The 18,613-nt window shown below is 39.2% G+C and overlaps 1 protein-coding gene across 2 annotated transcripts in view; it reads left to right on the forward strand.

The window, feature by feature from the left end:
* Nucleotides 1-18,608, forward strand: part of LOC148898728 (transducin-like enhancer protein 4) — a 48,248-nt gene extending 29,640 nt beyond the window's left edge. For both annotated transcript variants that reach the window (XM_088993541.1, XM_088993542.1), the window contains exons 9-20: nucleotides 4,664-4,786; nucleotides 6,022-6,075; nucleotides 6,159-6,311; nucleotides 6,688-6,817; nucleotides 8,244-8,419; nucleotides 8,618-8,694; nucleotides 9,702-9,951; nucleotides 10,028-10,275; nucleotides 11,965-12,112; nucleotides 12,251-12,401; nucleotides 12,489-12,565; nucleotides 13,823-18,608. In XM_088993541.1, coding sequence (XP_088849667.1) covers nucleotides 4,664-4,786; nucleotides 6,022-6,075; nucleotides 6,159-6,311; nucleotides 6,688-6,817; nucleotides 8,244-8,419; nucleotides 8,618-8,694; nucleotides 9,702-9,951; nucleotides 10,028-10,275; nucleotides 11,965-12,112; nucleotides 12,251-12,401; nucleotides 12,489-12,565; nucleotides 13,823-13,930 — 1,695 coding nt within the window. In that variant the 3' untranslated portion in view covers nucleotides 13,931-18,608. The remainder of the gene's footprint in view (nucleotides 1-4,663; nucleotides 4,787-6,021; nucleotides 6,076-6,158; nucleotides 6,312-6,687; nucleotides 6,818-8,243; nucleotides 8,420-8,617; nucleotides 8,695-9,701; nucleotides 9,952-10,027; nucleotides 10,276-11,964; nucleotides 12,113-12,250; nucleotides 12,402-12,488; nucleotides 12,566-13,822) is intronic.
* The last annotated feature ends 5 nt before the right edge of the window (nucleotides 18,609-18,613 follow it).

An 18,613-nucleotide genomic window follows, 5' to 3' on the forward strand; every position in this document is an offset into this window, starting at 1 on the left:
TGACGGGGGTGTTTGCGCCGTTGTGGGGAGGAACACCGCCGACTTGTTTGCGATCCATTGGAAGTCGCTCACCTCATTTGTGTACTTGTACACGATTGTTTTACAATACCGTATTTTCCGGTGTATGAGGCGCACCCAAGAGCTTTGATTTTCTTCAAAAGATAACCGTGCGCCTTATACGCAGGTGCGCCTTATATGTGAAGTCATATTGAGCCACAACAGGTCTCGCAACTACTGTCATCCGCCACCGACTTCATTTCCCCTTATAGAAGTAATGCGTAACCCTAGCCTCTACTGATATCATATTTGGAAAACTGTTTTCAATTATTGAAGGTGCGCCTTATAGTCCGGTGCGCCTTATATGCAAATGTCCCCATTGTGGGACTATTAAAAGCTGTCTGATTAGGATTCTAATATATGGAAAACTTTTATATACCGTATTTATATATCATATTTGGGAAACCTTTTTCATTCATTGAAGGTGCGCCTTATATTTGGAAAACATTTATATATAATATCTGGAAATTTTTCAATCAATGAAGATGCATCTTATATTTGGAAAACTTTTATATATTTATTTATACATCATATTTGGAAAACTTTTTTCATTTATTGAAGGTGCGCCTTATATTTGGAAAATTTGTATATTTTTAGATCATATATTTGGGAAACTTTTTTCATTCGTTGAAGGTGCCCCTTATCGTCCGGTGCGCCTTATATTTGGAAAACATTTATATATTCATATATAATATCTGGACAACATTTTTCATTCAATGAAGATGCATCTTATATTTGGAAAACTTTTATATATTTATACATCATATTTGGAAAAAGTTTTTTTATTGAAGGTGCGCCTTATATTTGGAAAACTTGTATGTATTTATATCTCATATTTGGAAAGCATTTTTCATTAATTGAAGATGCACCTTATATTTGGAAAACTTTTATATATTTATACATCATATTTGGACAACTTTTTTCATTCATTGAAGGTGCGCCTTATATTTGGGAAACTTTTATATATTTACATATCATATTTTGAAAATATTTTTCATTCATTGAGGGTGCGCCTTATATTTGGAAAACGTTTATATATTTCTATATCATATTTGGAAAACTTTTTTCATTCATTGAAGGTGCGCCTTATAGTCCGGTGCACCTTGTATATGGAAACCTTTTCTATATTTAGATATCATATTTGGAAAACTTTTTTCATTCATTGAAGGTGCGCCTTATATTTGGGAAACTTTTATATATTTACATATCATATTTGGAAAACATTTTTCATTCATTGAGGGTGCACCTTATATTTAGAAAACGTTTATATATTTCTATATCATATTTGGAAAACTTTTCATTTATTGAAGGTGCGCCTTATAGTCCGGTGCACCTTATATATGGAAACCTTTTCTATATTTAGATATCATATTTGGACAACTTTTTGCATTCATTGAGGGTGCGCCTTATATTTAGAAAACGTTTATATATTTCTATATCATATTTGGAAAACTATTTTCATTCATTGAAGGTGCGCCTTATAGTCCGGTGCACCTTATATTTTGAAAACTTTTATTTATTTATATATATTTGGAAACGTTTTTTCATTCATTGAAGATGCGCATTATAGTCTGGTGCACCTTATATTTTGAAAACTTATTTGTTTATATATATTTGGAAACGTTTTTTTTTTTTCATTCATTGAAGGTGCGCCTTATAGTCCGGTGCACCTTACATTTGGAAATGTTTTATATATTTATATATAATATTTGGAAAACTTTTTTCATTCATTGAAAGTGCACCTTATAGTCTGTTGCGCCTTACATTTGGTAAACTTTTATCTATTTATATATCATATTTAGAATACTTTTTTCATTCATTGAAGGTGCGCCTTATACAGTAAAGTCTCGTTATATCGATATTCAAGGGAGTCCGAAAAAATATCGATATAACCGGGACTATCGATATATCCGACCCCGTTTGCATGTAATTTTCTCCGTGCGTGCATAGAAATAGTATCGATATAACCGGGACTTTCGATATATCCAATATCGATATAACGAGACTTTACTGTATATGGAAAACTTTTCTATATTGATACTGTATATCATATTTTGAATTTTTTTTTCATTCATTGAAGGTGCGCCTTATATATGGAAAACTTCGATATTAATATATCATATTTGGACAACTTTTTTCATTCATTGAAGGTCCGCCTTATATTTGGAAAACTTTTATATATTTCTATATCATATTTAGAAAACTATTTTCATTCATTGAAGGTGCGCCTTATAGTCCGGTGCACTTTATATATGGAAAACTTTAATATATTTATACATCATGTTTGGAAAACTTTGTTCTTTCATTGAAGGTGCCCCTTATAGTCCGTTGCACCTCATATTTGGTAAACTTTATCTATTTATATATATCATATTGAGAAAACGTTTTTCATTCATTGAAGGTGCGCCTTCTAGTCCGGTGCGCTTTATATGTGGAAAAAAGTTTGAAAATACACCATTCATATGGTGGTGCGCCTTATACGCCGGTGCACGTTATACGCCAGTGTGCCTTATACGCCGGAAAATACATAGGTTCAGGGGTGATTAGGTTTTAATACTGAACACCGTTCTTTCAATAGTGATCTTAAAAATGAGCCCAAAATCGACATTATTGTAACACATATAATTGTTGATATGCATTTATTAATTTGTGAAGCACGGCGGCACTACAACCGTATTACAAGCGCATAAACACAAATGGGCCAAACAAACCTCGCTCCTCCTTGGCAGCCTCCTTGTCATCAACACCTGCATCACAGCAAAAGGCCAGCGGAAAGGTTACAAGCGTGAGTTAGCGGAAAGGTCGAGTTAAAGGTCCTGCTTTATTTTTCCTCTCGCCAGCGAGAGACGCCGATCGAGAAGGTCCGCTTGATCGTTAGCGAGGAGAGACGGGTAGAAGTGTCCAATTAATGTTTAGATACTCTCCAGCACAACTATCCAAGACCGCATGTTGTTTATAAAAAATGCATAAAAGTCGTGTTATTTTTACAGTACAGACACTCCCCTACTTACGAACAACGGTGAACACCAACATTTTTGCGGGTATGTCGAAAAATGTTCGGACAGAGATGCTCTAAATTAGATTTTGGATTGTGAGTACAGACGCACCCCTACTTACGAACATTCGAGTTATGAACAACGGTACATACGAACATTATTGCGGGTATGTCGAAAAATGTTCGGACAGAGATGCTGTAAATTAGATTTTGGATTGTGAGTACAGATGCACCCCTACTTACGAACATTCGAGTTACGAACAACGGTACATACGAACATTATTGCGGGTATGTCGAAAAATGTTCGGACAGAGATGCTGTAAATTAGATTTTGGATTGTGAGTACAGACGCACCCCTACTTACGAACATTCGAGTTACGAACAACGGTACATACGAACATTATTGCGGGTATGTCGAAAAATGTTCGGACAGAGATGCTGTAAATTAGATTTTGGATTGTGAGTACAGACGCACCCCTACTTACGAACATTCGAGTTACGAACAACGGTACATACGAACATTATTGCGTGTATGTCGAAAAATGTTCGGACAGAGATGCTGTAAATTTGATTTTGGATTGTGAGTACAGACGCACCCCTACTTACGAACATTCGAGTTACGAACAACGGTACATATGAACATTATTGCGGGTATGTCGAAAAATGTTCGGACAGAGATGCTGTAAATTAGATTTTGGATTGTGAGTACAGATGCACCCCTACTTACGAACATTCGAGTTACGAACAACGGTACATACGAACATTATTGCGGGTATGTCGAAAAATGTTCAGACAGAGATGCTGTAAGTTAGATTTTGTGTTGCGTGCCTTTTTCCGAGTACAGACGCTCCCCTACTTACGGACATTCAAGTTGCGAACAACGGTACATACGAACATTTTAGCAGGTATGTCGAAAAATGTTTGGACGTAATACTATAAATTAGATTTTATATTGCACACCTTCTTCCGCGTACAGACACTACCCTACTTACCGACATTCAAGTTACGAACAACGGTACATACGAACGTTTTTGCAGATATGCCAAAATATGTTCGGGCAGAGATGCTGTAAGTTAGATTTTGTATTGCACGCCTTTTTCCAAGTACAGACGCTCACTTGCGAACATTCAAGTTATGAACAATGGTACATACAAATGTTTTTGCACATGTGTCGAAAAATGTTCGGACAGAGATGCTGTACGTTAGATTTTGTATTGCGTACCTTTTTCCGAGCCGTGATTCTTTCTGCCTTTAATACCGAAGTGAGGCGCTGTGAGAGCTCCCTCTCTAACATATGTAGTATTCTCTTCAGTTGTACACGTACATATCTTTATCGAGCATATATTTGATTAAATGTTTTTTTTTTAGTACAAACCAATACAGATTACTTATATGAGCCTTAAAGTTACATTCCATACAATATATAGCACTGAAGCAACTTATGAACAAATTCACCTTTTGAACAACAGCTCGGAATGGATCTTGTTTGTAAGTTGGGGAGCGTTTGTGCACATTTTTTTTGGTAGCGAATCATATAAACCCTGATTACCAATTATCATTCATTTATGATACATCTCACACGTTCAATATGAAATTCTTCTTCCTTTCCAGAGCTCATCTGTGTCTCCGTCCGGCAATTTTCGGACCGGGGAAAAGCACCGCAGTTCCGCCGATTACTCGGCCGACGGCAAGAAACAGAAGACGGACGATAAAGAGTTGAGCTCCACGCGCTATGTGAGTTTTTTTTTCTATCTTGATATATTTTCCTTGTTTAATTGGTTAAATTAAAAAATATATATCTATATATGTATATACAGTAAAGTCTCGTTATATCGATATCGGATATATCGATAGTCCCGGTTATATCGATACTATTTCTATGCACGCACGGAGAAAATTACATGCAAACAGGGTCGGATATATCGATAGTCCCGGTTATATCGATATTTTTTCGGACTCCCTTGAATATCGATATAACGAGACTTTACTGTATAAAATATTTATATCTAAATATCTATATTAAAAGAGATATATGTATAAAGAAAACATATATATTTAAATATCTATATTTATATTATATATATATATATAGTATATAATATAGTATATTGAAGTAAAGTATACTGTATATTAAATATATTATTTTATGTTATGCATTCGTATGCCACCTTTACTGTGAACATTTTCATTTTCTTGATATGCTTTCTTTGTTTATCATAGTTTTTTTCAATAGGTTATATTAAATATATCTATATATGTATATAATACAATCTATATATTAAAATATATATATTTAGAAAAGATATATGTATAAAGAAAATATATGTATTTAAAAAATCTATGTACAATAAAGTCTCGTTATATCGATATTCAAGGGAGTCCGAAAAAATATCGATATAACCGGGACTATCGATATATCCGATATCGATATAACGAGACTTTACTGTATATGAAAGTAAAGTAATTCGTATTCTACCTTAGATGTGAAAAAAATTAATTTTTATTTTAATGATATATTTTCTTGTTTTTCCCAGTTTTTTTCAATAGGCTAAATTAAAAAAGTATCTCTATGTGTATATAATATATATATATATATATATATATATATATAATATATATATTAAAATATATATATTAAAAAAAAGATATATTTATAAATAAATAAATAAAAATATATATATTAAAATCTATATACAGTAAAGTCTCGTTATATCGATATCGGATATATCGATAGTCCCGGTTATATCGATACTATTTCTATGCACGCACGGAGAAAATTACATGCAAACAGGGTTGGATATATCGATAGTCCCGGTTATATCGATATTTTTTCAGACTCCCTTGAATATCGATATAACGAGACTTTACTGTATTCTGTATTCGTATTCCGCCTTTGACGGGAACATTTTCAATTTCTGTTCTTTGGGCCAAATAACGTGACCATCCACTTCCGTATGAACCTCGACTAGGAGAGTGACGGTGAGAAGAGTGACGACAACTTAGTGGTGGACGTATCCAACGAGGTCCGTATCGACAACCTCTCGTGAGCATCTCGAGATGATCGGCAAAACCAACGTGCTTTTCGAACCACCCCCCCCCCCCCCAGGATCCCGCCTCCCCTAGAGGAAGTCCCGCCCACTCTCCTCGAGAGAACGGATTGGACAAGAGCCGCCTGCCCAAGAAGGATGCGCCACTGAGTCCTTCTTCCGTCGCTTCTTCCAGCAGCACCCCTTCATCCAAATCCAAAGAGATTAATTTGGTGAGTCGTCTGATCCTCTTCGTACCATTTTCCCTGGCACTTTCTCTTTTTAGTACGAAAATATTTACGAGAGAAGCTTCCGAGATGAAAACTTAGCCCTGTCGTTTTTCTACGATTACCGTATTTTCCGCACTATAGGGCGCAAATAAAAGCCTTCAATTTTTTTTCAAAAGCTGACCATCTGCCTTATAATCCAGTACGCCTAATATCTGTAAAAAGTTTTAAAATATGTCAGTCATTGAAGGTGCGCCTTATAATCCGGAAAATACGATATTAGCTATTGATTATATTATCACCCAAATATTTTTTGTATTGTTTTTTTTGTTTGTCTGTTTTTTTTTTTTTTTTTTTTTTTTTTTTTTTTTTTGGGGGGAAGAATGAAAAATCCACCACGCCGGTTTCCAAGTCCAGCACACCCACATCCCGCTGTGACGCGCCCACTCCCAGCAGCACCAGTACCAGCCTGAGGGCAGCTCCCAGTAAGCCAACAGGAGTCGAGACGCTTGGTAAGTTGTGTGCGATTTGGAGCAAAAAAAGTCACCTAAATGTGAGCCGATTTCCCCCAAAAAATATCGGTGGCGGGTTAATAGAATACACGTAACATTCGAGTTACGACCAGGTTCCGTCCTGACAAAACGGTCGTAAGTCAAACGGTCGTAAGACAAAATCCATTCAAAATGGCCGACGTGACGTTTACACGACAGTATATAGTATATAGTATACGATGTCAATCTGTTGTTTTTAAAAAACGTTTTATATTGAATACTATTATATACCAAAGTGTTTATAGTTCATTTATACATTTTATAACTTTTAGTGTCATTTTTATCATTTTATATTTCATATTATCGATTTTAATAACTGTATAACTGTACCTGTAATGTATACCAAACTGTTTACTGCACAGTTCATTTATTAATGTTATACTCCCCTTTTCGTGTCATTTTTTCATCATTTTATATTTCATATTATCGATTTGTATTACTGTATAGCTGTACCTGTAATGTATACAAAACTGTTTCGGCAACATTGTCCAAATCTGGCTGGCTAGCTAGCTAGCTATCTATTCACTTTCGAGCTGGCTGGCAATCTAGCTAGGTATGTTGGCTATTGATTGGCTAACTAGCTAGCTTTCGATCTATTTGAGTTACTTCCGGGTTGAGTGAACGCTGGCGCGTGTGGATGCCGCTGCTTACCCGCAGAAAAACGCATCCTGTGACTGTAAAGGGACCTTGAGAGTTTTGAAAGGCGCTTGGAAATGAAATGTATTATTATTATTATTATTATTATTATTATTATTATTATTATTATTATTATTATTATTGTAAAATTCATTTATACATTTTATAATTACCTTTTAGAGTCATTTTTATCATTTTATATTTCATATTATCGATTTATTTTATATTTATATTTTATATAGTGGGTTAAAGAAAACACTTATACGTAAAGAATACAGCATTATTACAATATAATGACTACATATACTGTAGGTACAAATACAAAATTAAGCATGTAAAACAAGTACAGTGATACCTTGGCTTACAAACATAATTGGTTCCCAGACAGAGTGTGTAAGGCGAAAAGTGTGTATCCCAAAAAATAATTTCCCATAGGAAACCATTAAAATGAGAATAATCCGTTCCCGGGTCCTCATAAAACTAATAATTTTCTACTTTCTAATTTTCTAAGCCTTGAAGCGACACAAAATATACCTTATTTAATGTATAATAAATGTGCTCTGGTATTGTAATTAAAGAAATAAATTGTACTGTATAATAAAGTCGTAACTCGGATGTTACCTGTACTCAAAATTGTCGTATTGTGTGATTATGAGCGAGAAAAACCGTCGGACTACGATTGGCTGTCAATCACTTCAAGGTGACCCCTCGATCCGATTTAAAAAAAATCCGGATTGTCTTCTCGTTGCAGCGCCCGCTTTGCGCACGCCGATGGCGGTACCTTGCTCGTACCCCGGCCCGTTCGGGATGGTCCCTCACCTCGCCATGAACGGCGAACTGAGCGGTGCGGGGGCCCCTTACGCCGGCCTGCACGGCATGAGCACTGTGGCTGCGGCCGCCGTGGCCGCTTACGGACGCACACAAGTGGTACACGGAAAGCATCCATGTTGTTTCGAAATTTATTTTCCTGGGCTGGATTTCATTTCTGTAAATGTGGCCTATGATTGGTCCGTGTCAGTCATGTGACAGGAGATAGAGGAAATGAATGCAAATGCGATGGATTATGTGTTTCAACGAGTGGCGTTTGTTCTGTCTTAATATTTCAAATTCATATTTTTTTTACAGGTGGGATTTGATCCTCATCATCACATACGTGTCCCCGGCCTTCCTCCAAACCTATCGGGGATTTCCGGTGGAAAACCGTAGGTCTTCTTTTCTGTTTTAAAAATGTACACGCTATATACAACATCTGTCGAGCTTTCTCTCTTTCTCTCTCTTTCTTTCTCTCTCTCTCTCTGTCCCTCTCGCTCTTGTCTCTCTCTGTCTTTCTCCCCCTCTCTTTTTTCTCTCTCTCTCTTTCTCAATTGTGTTCTCTTTCTCTATCTCTTTCTCTCTCGTTTTTTTCTCTCTCTCTTTCTCTCTCTCTTTTCTCTCTCTCATTCTCTCTCTCTTTTTTCTCTCTTTCTCGCTCTCTTTTCTGTGTGTCTCTCTCTCACTGTATCTATCTCTCTCTTTCTCCCCCTCTTTCTTTCTCTCTCTTTTCTGTCTCTTTCTCTCACTGTATCTCTCTCTCTCTTTTTTCTCTCTTTCTCGCTCTCTTTTCTGTGTGTCTGTATCTCTCTCTTTCTCTTTTTTCTCTCTTTCTCTCCCTCTTTCTTTCTCTCTCTTTTCTGGCTGGCCAAAATTGTCGTACATTTTGCCGGCCTGCTAGCGCGTTGCGGTCCCGGGCGTGTAATTAAAAATGTTAAAATCGAGTCTGGAGGTCGTGGTCGTAAGTACGGGCGGTCGTAAGTCAAGCCGGTCGTAAGTCGGATGTTAATTGTAGGGCGCTTTAAAAACAGATGAAGCTGGAACAAAGCGCTAACCTGGAAAAAAGGGAAATGCTGCCCTCTCATTCCCGAATTTACCCGGGAATTGAAAATAGTGACGTGGAGCGCCATTTCTTTACATATCCTTTACATGCTCTTTGCGAGCGATAAAGAATATACAGGTAACATCCGACTTACGACCAGCCCGACTTACAACCACCCGTACTTACGACCATACCATACATATCCATGTCATTTAGCCTCCGAGTCTCTATTCAACATTTTGAATTGATTGCGACTTACGACCGTTTGGTCGGAATGGAACTCGGTCGTAAGTCGAGTCGGTCGTACGTCGGATGTTACCTGTATTATTATTATTTTATTTTTTTTATTTGCTGCAGAGCTTACTCCTTCCACGTGAGCGCTGACGGCCAAATGCAACCGGTACCTTTCCCCGCGGACGCTCTGATCGGTCCAGCCATCCCTCGCCACGCCCGTCAGATCAACACGCTTAACCACGGCGAAGTGGTGTGCGCCGTCACCATCAGCAACCCCACCCGTCACGTTTATACCGGCGGCAAGGGTTGCGTCAAGGTGTGGGACATCAGTCACCCCGGCAACAAGACTTCCGTCTCGCAACTGGATTGCCTTGTGAGTCGATGGCGTCCACGATTCGCCAACGGGGGAAATGCGCCAGATTCGAAATTGAAACGCGATTTGCCATCAGAACAGAGACAACTACATCCGTTCCTGTCGACTGCTCCCCGACGGACGGACGCTCATCGTCGGAGGGGAGGCCAGCACTCTGTCCATATGGGACTTGGCCACGCCCACGCCGAGGATCAAGGCGGAGTTAACGTCGTCGGCGCCCGCGTGCTACGCTTTGGCCATCAGCCCCGATTCCAAAGTCTGCTTTTCCTGCTGCTCGGACGGAAACATCGCCGTCTGGGACCTTCATAACCAGACTCTGGTTAGGTAGGATCTCAGGGAGTGTCTTCAATGACCTTGAAAGCGCAATCGATTGGGTTGGATTGACCTTTATTAGTCTCACAGTGGAGAAATTTACATTTCACAGCAGGAAAGTGATGAAAGGAAAGAAAGAAGTAGAAAAACAACATACAGGAGCTGCTGTCAAAAGTCAATAGAAGAATAAAACTAAATAACAATAATATGACTACATAAAGATACCTCATTCACTGCCATCCCCAAATTTATTCGAGAATTGAAAAGAATGACATGTTTGTTTTTAGTTTTTTTTTTTTGTTTTTTTTTTTTTTTTTTGGCAGAGGGGGGTGCGGATCAAGCTCCAGTCAGACCTGTGGCCTTGTTTTTCCCTCCCACCAGGGGCCAGCATTTGCCTTTTGTACAGCCGTCCCCATTTCAAGCTCAGATAACTCCAGACCCATAAAACTTAGGAATTACTCTATTTTACAGTGTATAAGGCACACCGGAGTATAAGGCGCACCCCCAATGAATGGTGTAATTTCATTTTTTCCCCATATATAAGGCGCACCGGACTATAAGGCACACCGTGAATGAATGAAAAAAAAGATTTCCAATATAATATATAATATATAAATATACATTTTCCAACTATAAGGCACACCGCATTATAAGGCGCTACAGGAGAAGCTGGGGGTACGCACTACTTCTTCTACAGAGGGGGAATGAAGTCACTGACAGTAGTTGTTGTGGCTCAATATGACTTCACATATAAGGCGCACCTGCATATAAGGTGCAGGGTCATCTTTTGAAGGCTTTTGGGTGCGCCTTATACATTGGAAAATACAATCCCTCACATAGTAGGTGCGCCTGCATATAAGGCGCAGGGTCATCTTTTGGAGAAAAAAAAAACAAGGCTTTTGATTGTGCCTTATACACCGGAAAATACTGTAATCAAGACTAATTTAATAAGTCTCACAGTAGAGAAATTCACAAAGGTGCGCATCCGTATAAGATGCTCTTGTGTATAAGGCACTCCTGCATATAAGGTGCACCTGTGTATAAGGCTCACCTGCATATAAGGCACATTCATTTTTTTTGGAAGAAAATCAAAGCTTTTAGGTGCACCTTATACACCGGAAAATACAGGAAATATTTTTTTCTATAAGGTTTCTTACGCTGTTTACGTAGTCCAAAAACTCAATATTCTTTGGGCTCCTGCATTTTGAGTGAAAATGACATAAACCCTGGCACTGGAATGGACACCTATTTGCACATCATCTGGCAGTGAATGACATGATTCTTTTATATTGGATTGGATTGGATTTGCCTTTATTAGTCTCGCAGTGGAGAAATTTACATTACATATGTACATATGTGTATGTACACTAAAGTCTCGTTATATCGATATCGGATATATCGATAGTCCCGGTTATATCGATACTATTTCTATGCACGCACGGAGAAAATTACATGCAAACAGGGTCGGATATATCGATAGTCCCGGTTATATCGATATTTTTTCGGACTCCCTTGAATATCGATATAACGAGACTTTACTGTATTTACATATGTTGATAGAAATCTACAAACAATATCAAATTACGAACTTTGAGCGTGATTTGTTGCCCCTCATCGAATGCAAAGACAATCTTCAACCCTGAATTTACTTGTTTGTTTCCACTTGTCTGGATAAAACACTGCCTTATGTGTCCACTGCAGACAGTTCCAGGGCCACACCGATGGAGCCAGTTGCATCGATATCTCCAATGACGGCACCAAGCTTTGGACGGGAGGTTTGGATAACACCGTCCGCTCGTGGGATCTCCGAGAAGGGCGCCAACTACAGCAGCATGACTTTACGTCGCAGGTGTGACTCATCTAAAAAAAAAAAAAAAATCGTTTTCAGTCACAATGTGCCGGTACACATTTTGCTCCTGCATTTCAAATGTGTGCTTTATCGAATCAAAATCAGGTATCAAAACCTCCCGCCTTTTGCGTTTTGCAGATTTTCTCCCTGGGTTACTGTCCAACCGGCGAATGGCTGGCGGTCGGGATGGAGAATAGCAACGTGGAGGTCCTGCACGTTTCCAAACCTGACAAGTATCAACTCCACCTGCACGAAAGCTGCGTGCTGTCGCTTCGATTTGCTCACTGCGGTGAGTTTTTTTTTTTTTTCGATCAAAGAGCTCCTTGCTGAGCTGAAGTCGACCGGATCATTCATCGGCGCTTTTCTTCGCTTGCAGGAAAGTGGTTCGTCAGCACGGGAAAAGATAATTTGCTCAATGCCTGGAGAACTCCGTATGGAGCCAGCATATTCCAGGTAACTCCAGGACTGTATGTGAGTAAGGGAGGGGGGGAGACAGAGAGTGAGAGAGAAATTGAGAGAGAGGGAGGACTGGAGAGGTAGCGGGAGAGAGAGAAAGAGTGAGAGATGGGGGAGAGGTAGAGGAAGAGAGAGAATGAGAGAGTGAGAGGGGGGAGAGACAGAGGAAAAGTGTGAGAGAAAGTCTGTGAGAGAGATTGAAGAGAGAGAGAACGTGTGTGAGAGAGCGAGTGACTGAGTGTGTTGAGAGAGTGAGTAAGAGTGAGTGACTGTGTGAAAGCGCGTGAGTGAGTGAGTGAGTGAGTGAGTGAGTGAGTGAGTGAGTAAGTGAGTGAGAGTGAGTGAGAATGAGTGAGTGAGTGAGTGAGTGAGTGAGTGAGTGAGTGAGTGAGTGAGTGAGTGAGTGAGTGAGTGAGTAAGTGAGTGAGTGAGTGAGTGAGTGAGTGTTACAAAGAGAGCGAGAGTGAGTGAGAATGAGTGAGTGAGTGAGTGAGTGAGTGAGTGAGTGAGTGAGTGAGTGAGTGAGTGAGTGAGTGAGTGAGTGAGTGAGTGAGTGAGTGAGTGAGTGTTACAAAGAGAGCGAGAGTGAGTGAGTGAGTGAGTGAGTGAGTGAAATAGTGTTACAAAGACAGAGCGAGAGTGAGTGAGTGAGTGAGTGAGTGAGTGAAAGAGTGTTGCGAGAGTGAGTGAGTGAGTGAGTGAGTGAGTGAGTGAGTGAGTGAGTGAATGAATGAAAGAGTGTTACAAAGAGAGAGCGAGAGTGAGTGAGAAAGAGTGAGTGAGTGAAAGAGTGTTGCGAGAGTGAGTGAGTGAGTGAGTGAGTGAGTGAATGAAAGAGTGTTACAAAGAGAGAGCGAGAGTGAGTGAGAGAGAGAGTCAGAGTGAGTGAGTGAGTGAGTGAGTGAGTGAGTGAGTGAGTGAGTGAGTGAGTGAGTGAGTGAGAAAGCGAGAGAGAAAAGATGTGAGTGTGTGAGAGAGTCAGAGTGTGTGAGAGAGAACAAGTGAAAGAGTGTGTGAGAGAGTGAGAATGAGTGAGTCAGTGAGTGTGTGAGAGAGCGAGAATGAGCAAGAGTGAGTGTGTGAGTAAGTGAGACAGGGAGATTGACAGAGAGAGTGAGTGAGTGAGTGAGTGAGTGAGTGAGTGAGTGAGTGAGTGAGTGAGTGAGTGAGTGAGTGAGTGAGTGAGTGAGTGATCTGCAAATATCTACGGCGACTTTGACATTGCGTATTTCCTCTCCCGCCCGCCGCCAACAGTCCAAGGAGTCGTCCTCGGTGCTGAGTTGCGACATCTCCGTGGATGACAAGTACATCGTGACCGGCTCCGGAGACAAGAAGGCCACTGTCTATGAGGTGATATACTAAGAGGGGGGGGGGAGGGTCATCCTCCCACCTAGGCCAACCCTGTGTACCATATGTAACGTATATCATAGGGAGTTTACGTTGCTCTTGGATTTTTTTTTTTTTTTTAACAGCTGTTTGAATATTGAACAAAGCACAGGTAATTAATTTAAAACAGATTCTTGTTTTAAATTAGATATCAAGTAGACAGGATGAACTTAATACAACTAAAGCACAGATACTTTTTTTTCTTTTGAATGAGCGAATGTAAGGTCCATTCATGCATACTGAGCTCAACTGTCTGTGATTCATTATTATTATTATTATTATTATCCAGACTACATGTCTTTAAAAAAAAAACCCTGTTTCTTTCTGGACGCTTTTTCATCGATGAGAAAGCGGTGTTGCTCTGAACATTTGACACTGGATTTAGCCGGCAAAATTACCTTTGGATAAATATGGCGTTGAGATGCTTTTGCACATTAATCAGAAAAAATGCACGTTTGGTCACATTTTAAGGCCCTTAACTCATTCGCTGCCATTCCCGAATTAATTCAGGGAATTGAAAAGTGTGACGTGGAGCGCCATTCCTAAATTTGTTTAGGTTTTGTTTTTGTTTTTTTCGGCGTATGCCGATAAAGCGCTGGTCAGACCTCTGGCAATGTTTTTCTCTTCGCCGATGGGGCAGCATTTGCCTCTTTGTTCATGTTACAGCTTCAGCTGTTGTTAAAGCACTATATAAATCAATATGTATGTCTGGTATTTTGTACAGCTGCCCCCATTTCAATATCAGATAACTCCAGACCCATAGAACTTAGTAATAATAATAATAATAATAATAATCCATTTCATTTCTAAGCGCTTTTCAAAACTCTCAACGTCACTTTACAGTCGCAGATTTTTTTTTATGTGGGTGAGCAGCGGCAGCCATACGCGTCAGCCTTCACTCAACCCGGAATAACTAAAATTGATAGGAAGCTAGCCAGCTAGCTAACAGACAGCCGGCTAGATACCTAGCCAGCCAGATAGCTAAAAGATAGCCAGCTAGACAGCAAATAGATAGCTAGGTAGCCAGCTAAATAGCTAGATAGCTAGTGACAGAATAAGTTTTTTTCTTCTGCGGGTGAGCAGCGGCAGCCACACGTGCCAGCGTTCACTCAACCCGGAATAACTCATAGATAGAAACCTAGCCAGCTAGCTAAAAGCTAGCCGACCAGATACCTAGCCAGCAAGATAGCTAATGGATAGCCAGCTAAATAGCAAATAGACAGCAAATATATAGCTTGCTAGGTAGCCAGCTAAATAGCTAGCCAGATAGCCAGCGATGTCCCGTCTTTGGCGTAGTGGCGCAGGAATTGGTCCAAAGTCAAAACGTGGCCCCATCCGCAGTTGGCCTCCATGATAGTGTCAGTCATGCTAGTGTTAGTGTCAGAGATATTCAGTCGGACACTGTGGACAAAGGCTCAAACACAAGAAGATTATCTTTTACTGCCGGCAGGGGACGTAGCCATTCAAGACAGACGCCCAAATTCTGCAGCCCTCTGCCAAGCTATTTATTGAGAGTATATGCAAATTTATCTGATACATTAGTAAAACATAGTTTTCTTGATTAAAATACCACGCCCCCGGACGTCCTGAGCACCAACATCTGTAAGCAATAAAACATAGATATTTTTAATTGGTTGTCTTTTCCATGATAAATTTGTAACCTGGCTAATGAGCTCTTTCTGTGAGGGAGTTTCAAGTCCTCCTGTGACGAATATACGCATATAACAGCATGAAATGTTTAAAGGACAACCGACGTCACTTTTTGTTTTTTAACTGACATCAGAAAAACGTTTTATAGCATCTAAAATACCCAAAACACGCAGTATGATATTTTTATTGAAATGCAAAACACCAATAAAAATGACTTAAAGTGTCCAAAATCTGCAAAAAACTGAGCTGCGAATTGGGCATTTTCAGAAAGTCCCGCCCCCAGTTTGTGACGTCACGCCAAGACGTCTTGCATTGCTTGTGAATCAAAACAATGGCTTCATATTCGGAGAATATGCTTTGTGGTTACACATCCAGTTATGAATATGATTCAAATAGTTCTGAAGAGGAAAGCAGAAATGTTCTCAGTTGATTAAAGAAGCTATTCCCTGTCATTTTGAGGCATCAGGACAGAAATCTAACACCCACAAAATGCAGAAGATGTTTGCAATCGATTAAATAATTATTTATATGTGCCATTTTGAGGCAACATTGGGGGAAAATCTCTGATAAATTCCTTATATGGAGCTTGGATGCCCTCTTCTGGCGGCTTTTGGGTGCAACACGGTTCTCAGACCAAACATGTACAGCAAAATACATTGACGTGATGGAAGGACTGCTACAATGCGTCTTTTTTTCGGTCAGGGGGCGGTCCTTTCGTGACGTCACGTACGGACTCGTCACCAACTCAAAAACAAGACTTCCGGAATATTCAGAGCGAGTCTTAAAACGTAAAATATAGCTATGTGCGGTGGAATCTTATTAAAATACACTCAGTAAAAGTCATTTGAAGCCATTTCACAAATTATGGACACAACTTGTCCGGAGACGTCGGTTGTCCTTTAAATATGATAACTTCTATTATGTCTATTCTCTTATCATTTAGCAATTAACTATTTTTTTAAGGTTTCTAACGCTGAATTGAATGTTTATGTAGTCCTAAACCTCAATATTCTGCAATTTGAGTGAAAATGACAAAAACCCTGGCACTGGAGTGGACACATTTTTGCACATCGTCTGGCAGTGAATGAGTTAAAGACCTTTAAGTATGAAATGGTGCGAATGAGTGTGGGAATGCCCGTTTGTCTGTAAAGTATGTCCAGGGTCCGTTAACGGTGGCCCGATGACACTGTGCCTTTACAACTCTTTGTTCAACCGCGGTGACTGAACATTACTTTTTTTTTACACCCGTGTTGAAGTCTTTCCAAGTTGCCCTTATCACCGTATCCGACTAAACTGACACTCAATAAAAATTAATTCATAATCAATTTCCGCCAATAAATAATTCAAAAATCCAAATCTACTCCCAAAACATGTGCAAACGTCAATTTTTCACATTCATACCATAAAAGGTGGTTTAACATGATTTTATGTGTACAGTGAGACCTCAACTTACGAACTTAACTGGTTCCCAGACAGAGTGTGTAAGGCGAAAAGTGTGTATCTCAAAAATGAATTTCCCATAGGAAACCATTAAAATGGGAATAATCCGTTCCCGGGTTTCCATAAAATATACTTTTCAACTAAATAAGCCTTAAAACGACACACAACATACCTTATTCCATGTATAATAAATGTGCTATTATAATAAATGTGCTATTGTATTGTAATGAAAGAAATACACTGCATTGTATCATAAAGTCACTTTATTTACATTTGTGATGGTCATTGATGGCTTGATGGAATGGCGTTGGAGGTCGAAGGTCAAATGGAATTACTGTTTGGAAAGAGAAGCACATTACATGAGGACTAATTAAAGAAATAAACTGTGCTGTAAAATAAAGTTTTATTGACCTTTTTGATGGTCGTTGATGGCTTATAGAAGGACAGTCACCTTCCATGAGGACTGTTGGTAACTTACCCTCTGGTGCTGTTCGGTCATGTGCTTCCGCCTAAGATCACTCCGCCAGCCGTGGTGGGTGTGTATTATGAAAATAGTGCTTATTATAAGGTTTAATTTTCATACATTTGACGTTTGTAAGACGAAAAGTTTGTAAGATAAGGTGTTTGTAAGTTGAGGTCTCACTGTATTTCGAAACCAAAGAAATAATATCAAGTGAATAAATTCCATTCCAGGGCATAAATGTTTGGAATCGATTAAAGAAGTCCTTCCGTATCAATTCGAGCCGTCTGGACTCCAATGTAGCACCCAGAAAATGCACAAGATGGCGCACAAGCTCCGTTGGAAATAGGCTGATTTGTCCGCTGGGAATTTGTGTAAACTTACACCTTCTTTATGCGTGTTACGGCAATTGGCTACGACACACAATGATTCACCATTGCGTTATTTATGTAGTTTTACTTCTAATTTCGCGATCAACACTGTGTTTTCAGACGAAAAAAGTACCCAAAATGCATTGCGTGTCGCTTTCTCGGTCAGGGGCGTTCCTTCAGTGACGTCACGTACGGACTCGTCACCAACTCAAAAACAAGACTTCCGGAATATTCAGCACGAGTCTTAAAATGTAAAATATAGCTATATGCGGTAGAATCTTTGTAAAATACGCTCAGTAGAAGTCATTTGAAGCCATTTTACAATTTATGGACACAACTTTGTTGTCCTTTAAACCTCAGAGTGCTACAGTAATTCACATATTTTGTTCTCTATTGTTTTTTTTTTTTGTTCTTCTTCCTGCTGTGTAAATATACTGTGGATTTTTATGTTGGTTTGACCAAGAAACAAAAACAACAAAAATCATGCTAACACAAGCAGATCCGGAACTATTAGCATCAAGCAATGTTGCATGAAACCTTCAGCCTGCTGAAAGTTTTATAGGATTGTTCCAAAACAGTCAACATGTAATTATTTCATTTGAAAAAAGAAAGCAAGCGTCCTGCCGCTAAACAACTGTGTTTCTTCTACTGTATATGAATAGCCCTTTTTTAAAAATGAAGTCTGTAGTTGAGTTCATTAAATTATTGTGTGGATTTTTTTCTTTCTGTGTGTAACAT

The sequence above is a fragment of the Hippocampus bargibanti genome, linkage group LG04 (genome assembly GCF_051943395.1).
Source record: "Hippocampus bargibanti isolate YZ-2025 linkage group LG04, ASM5194339v1, whole genome shotgun sequence".
NCBI classification, from domain to species: Eukaryota; Metazoa; Chordata; class Actinopteri; order Syngnathiformes; family Syngnathidae; genus Hippocampus; species Hippocampus bargibanti.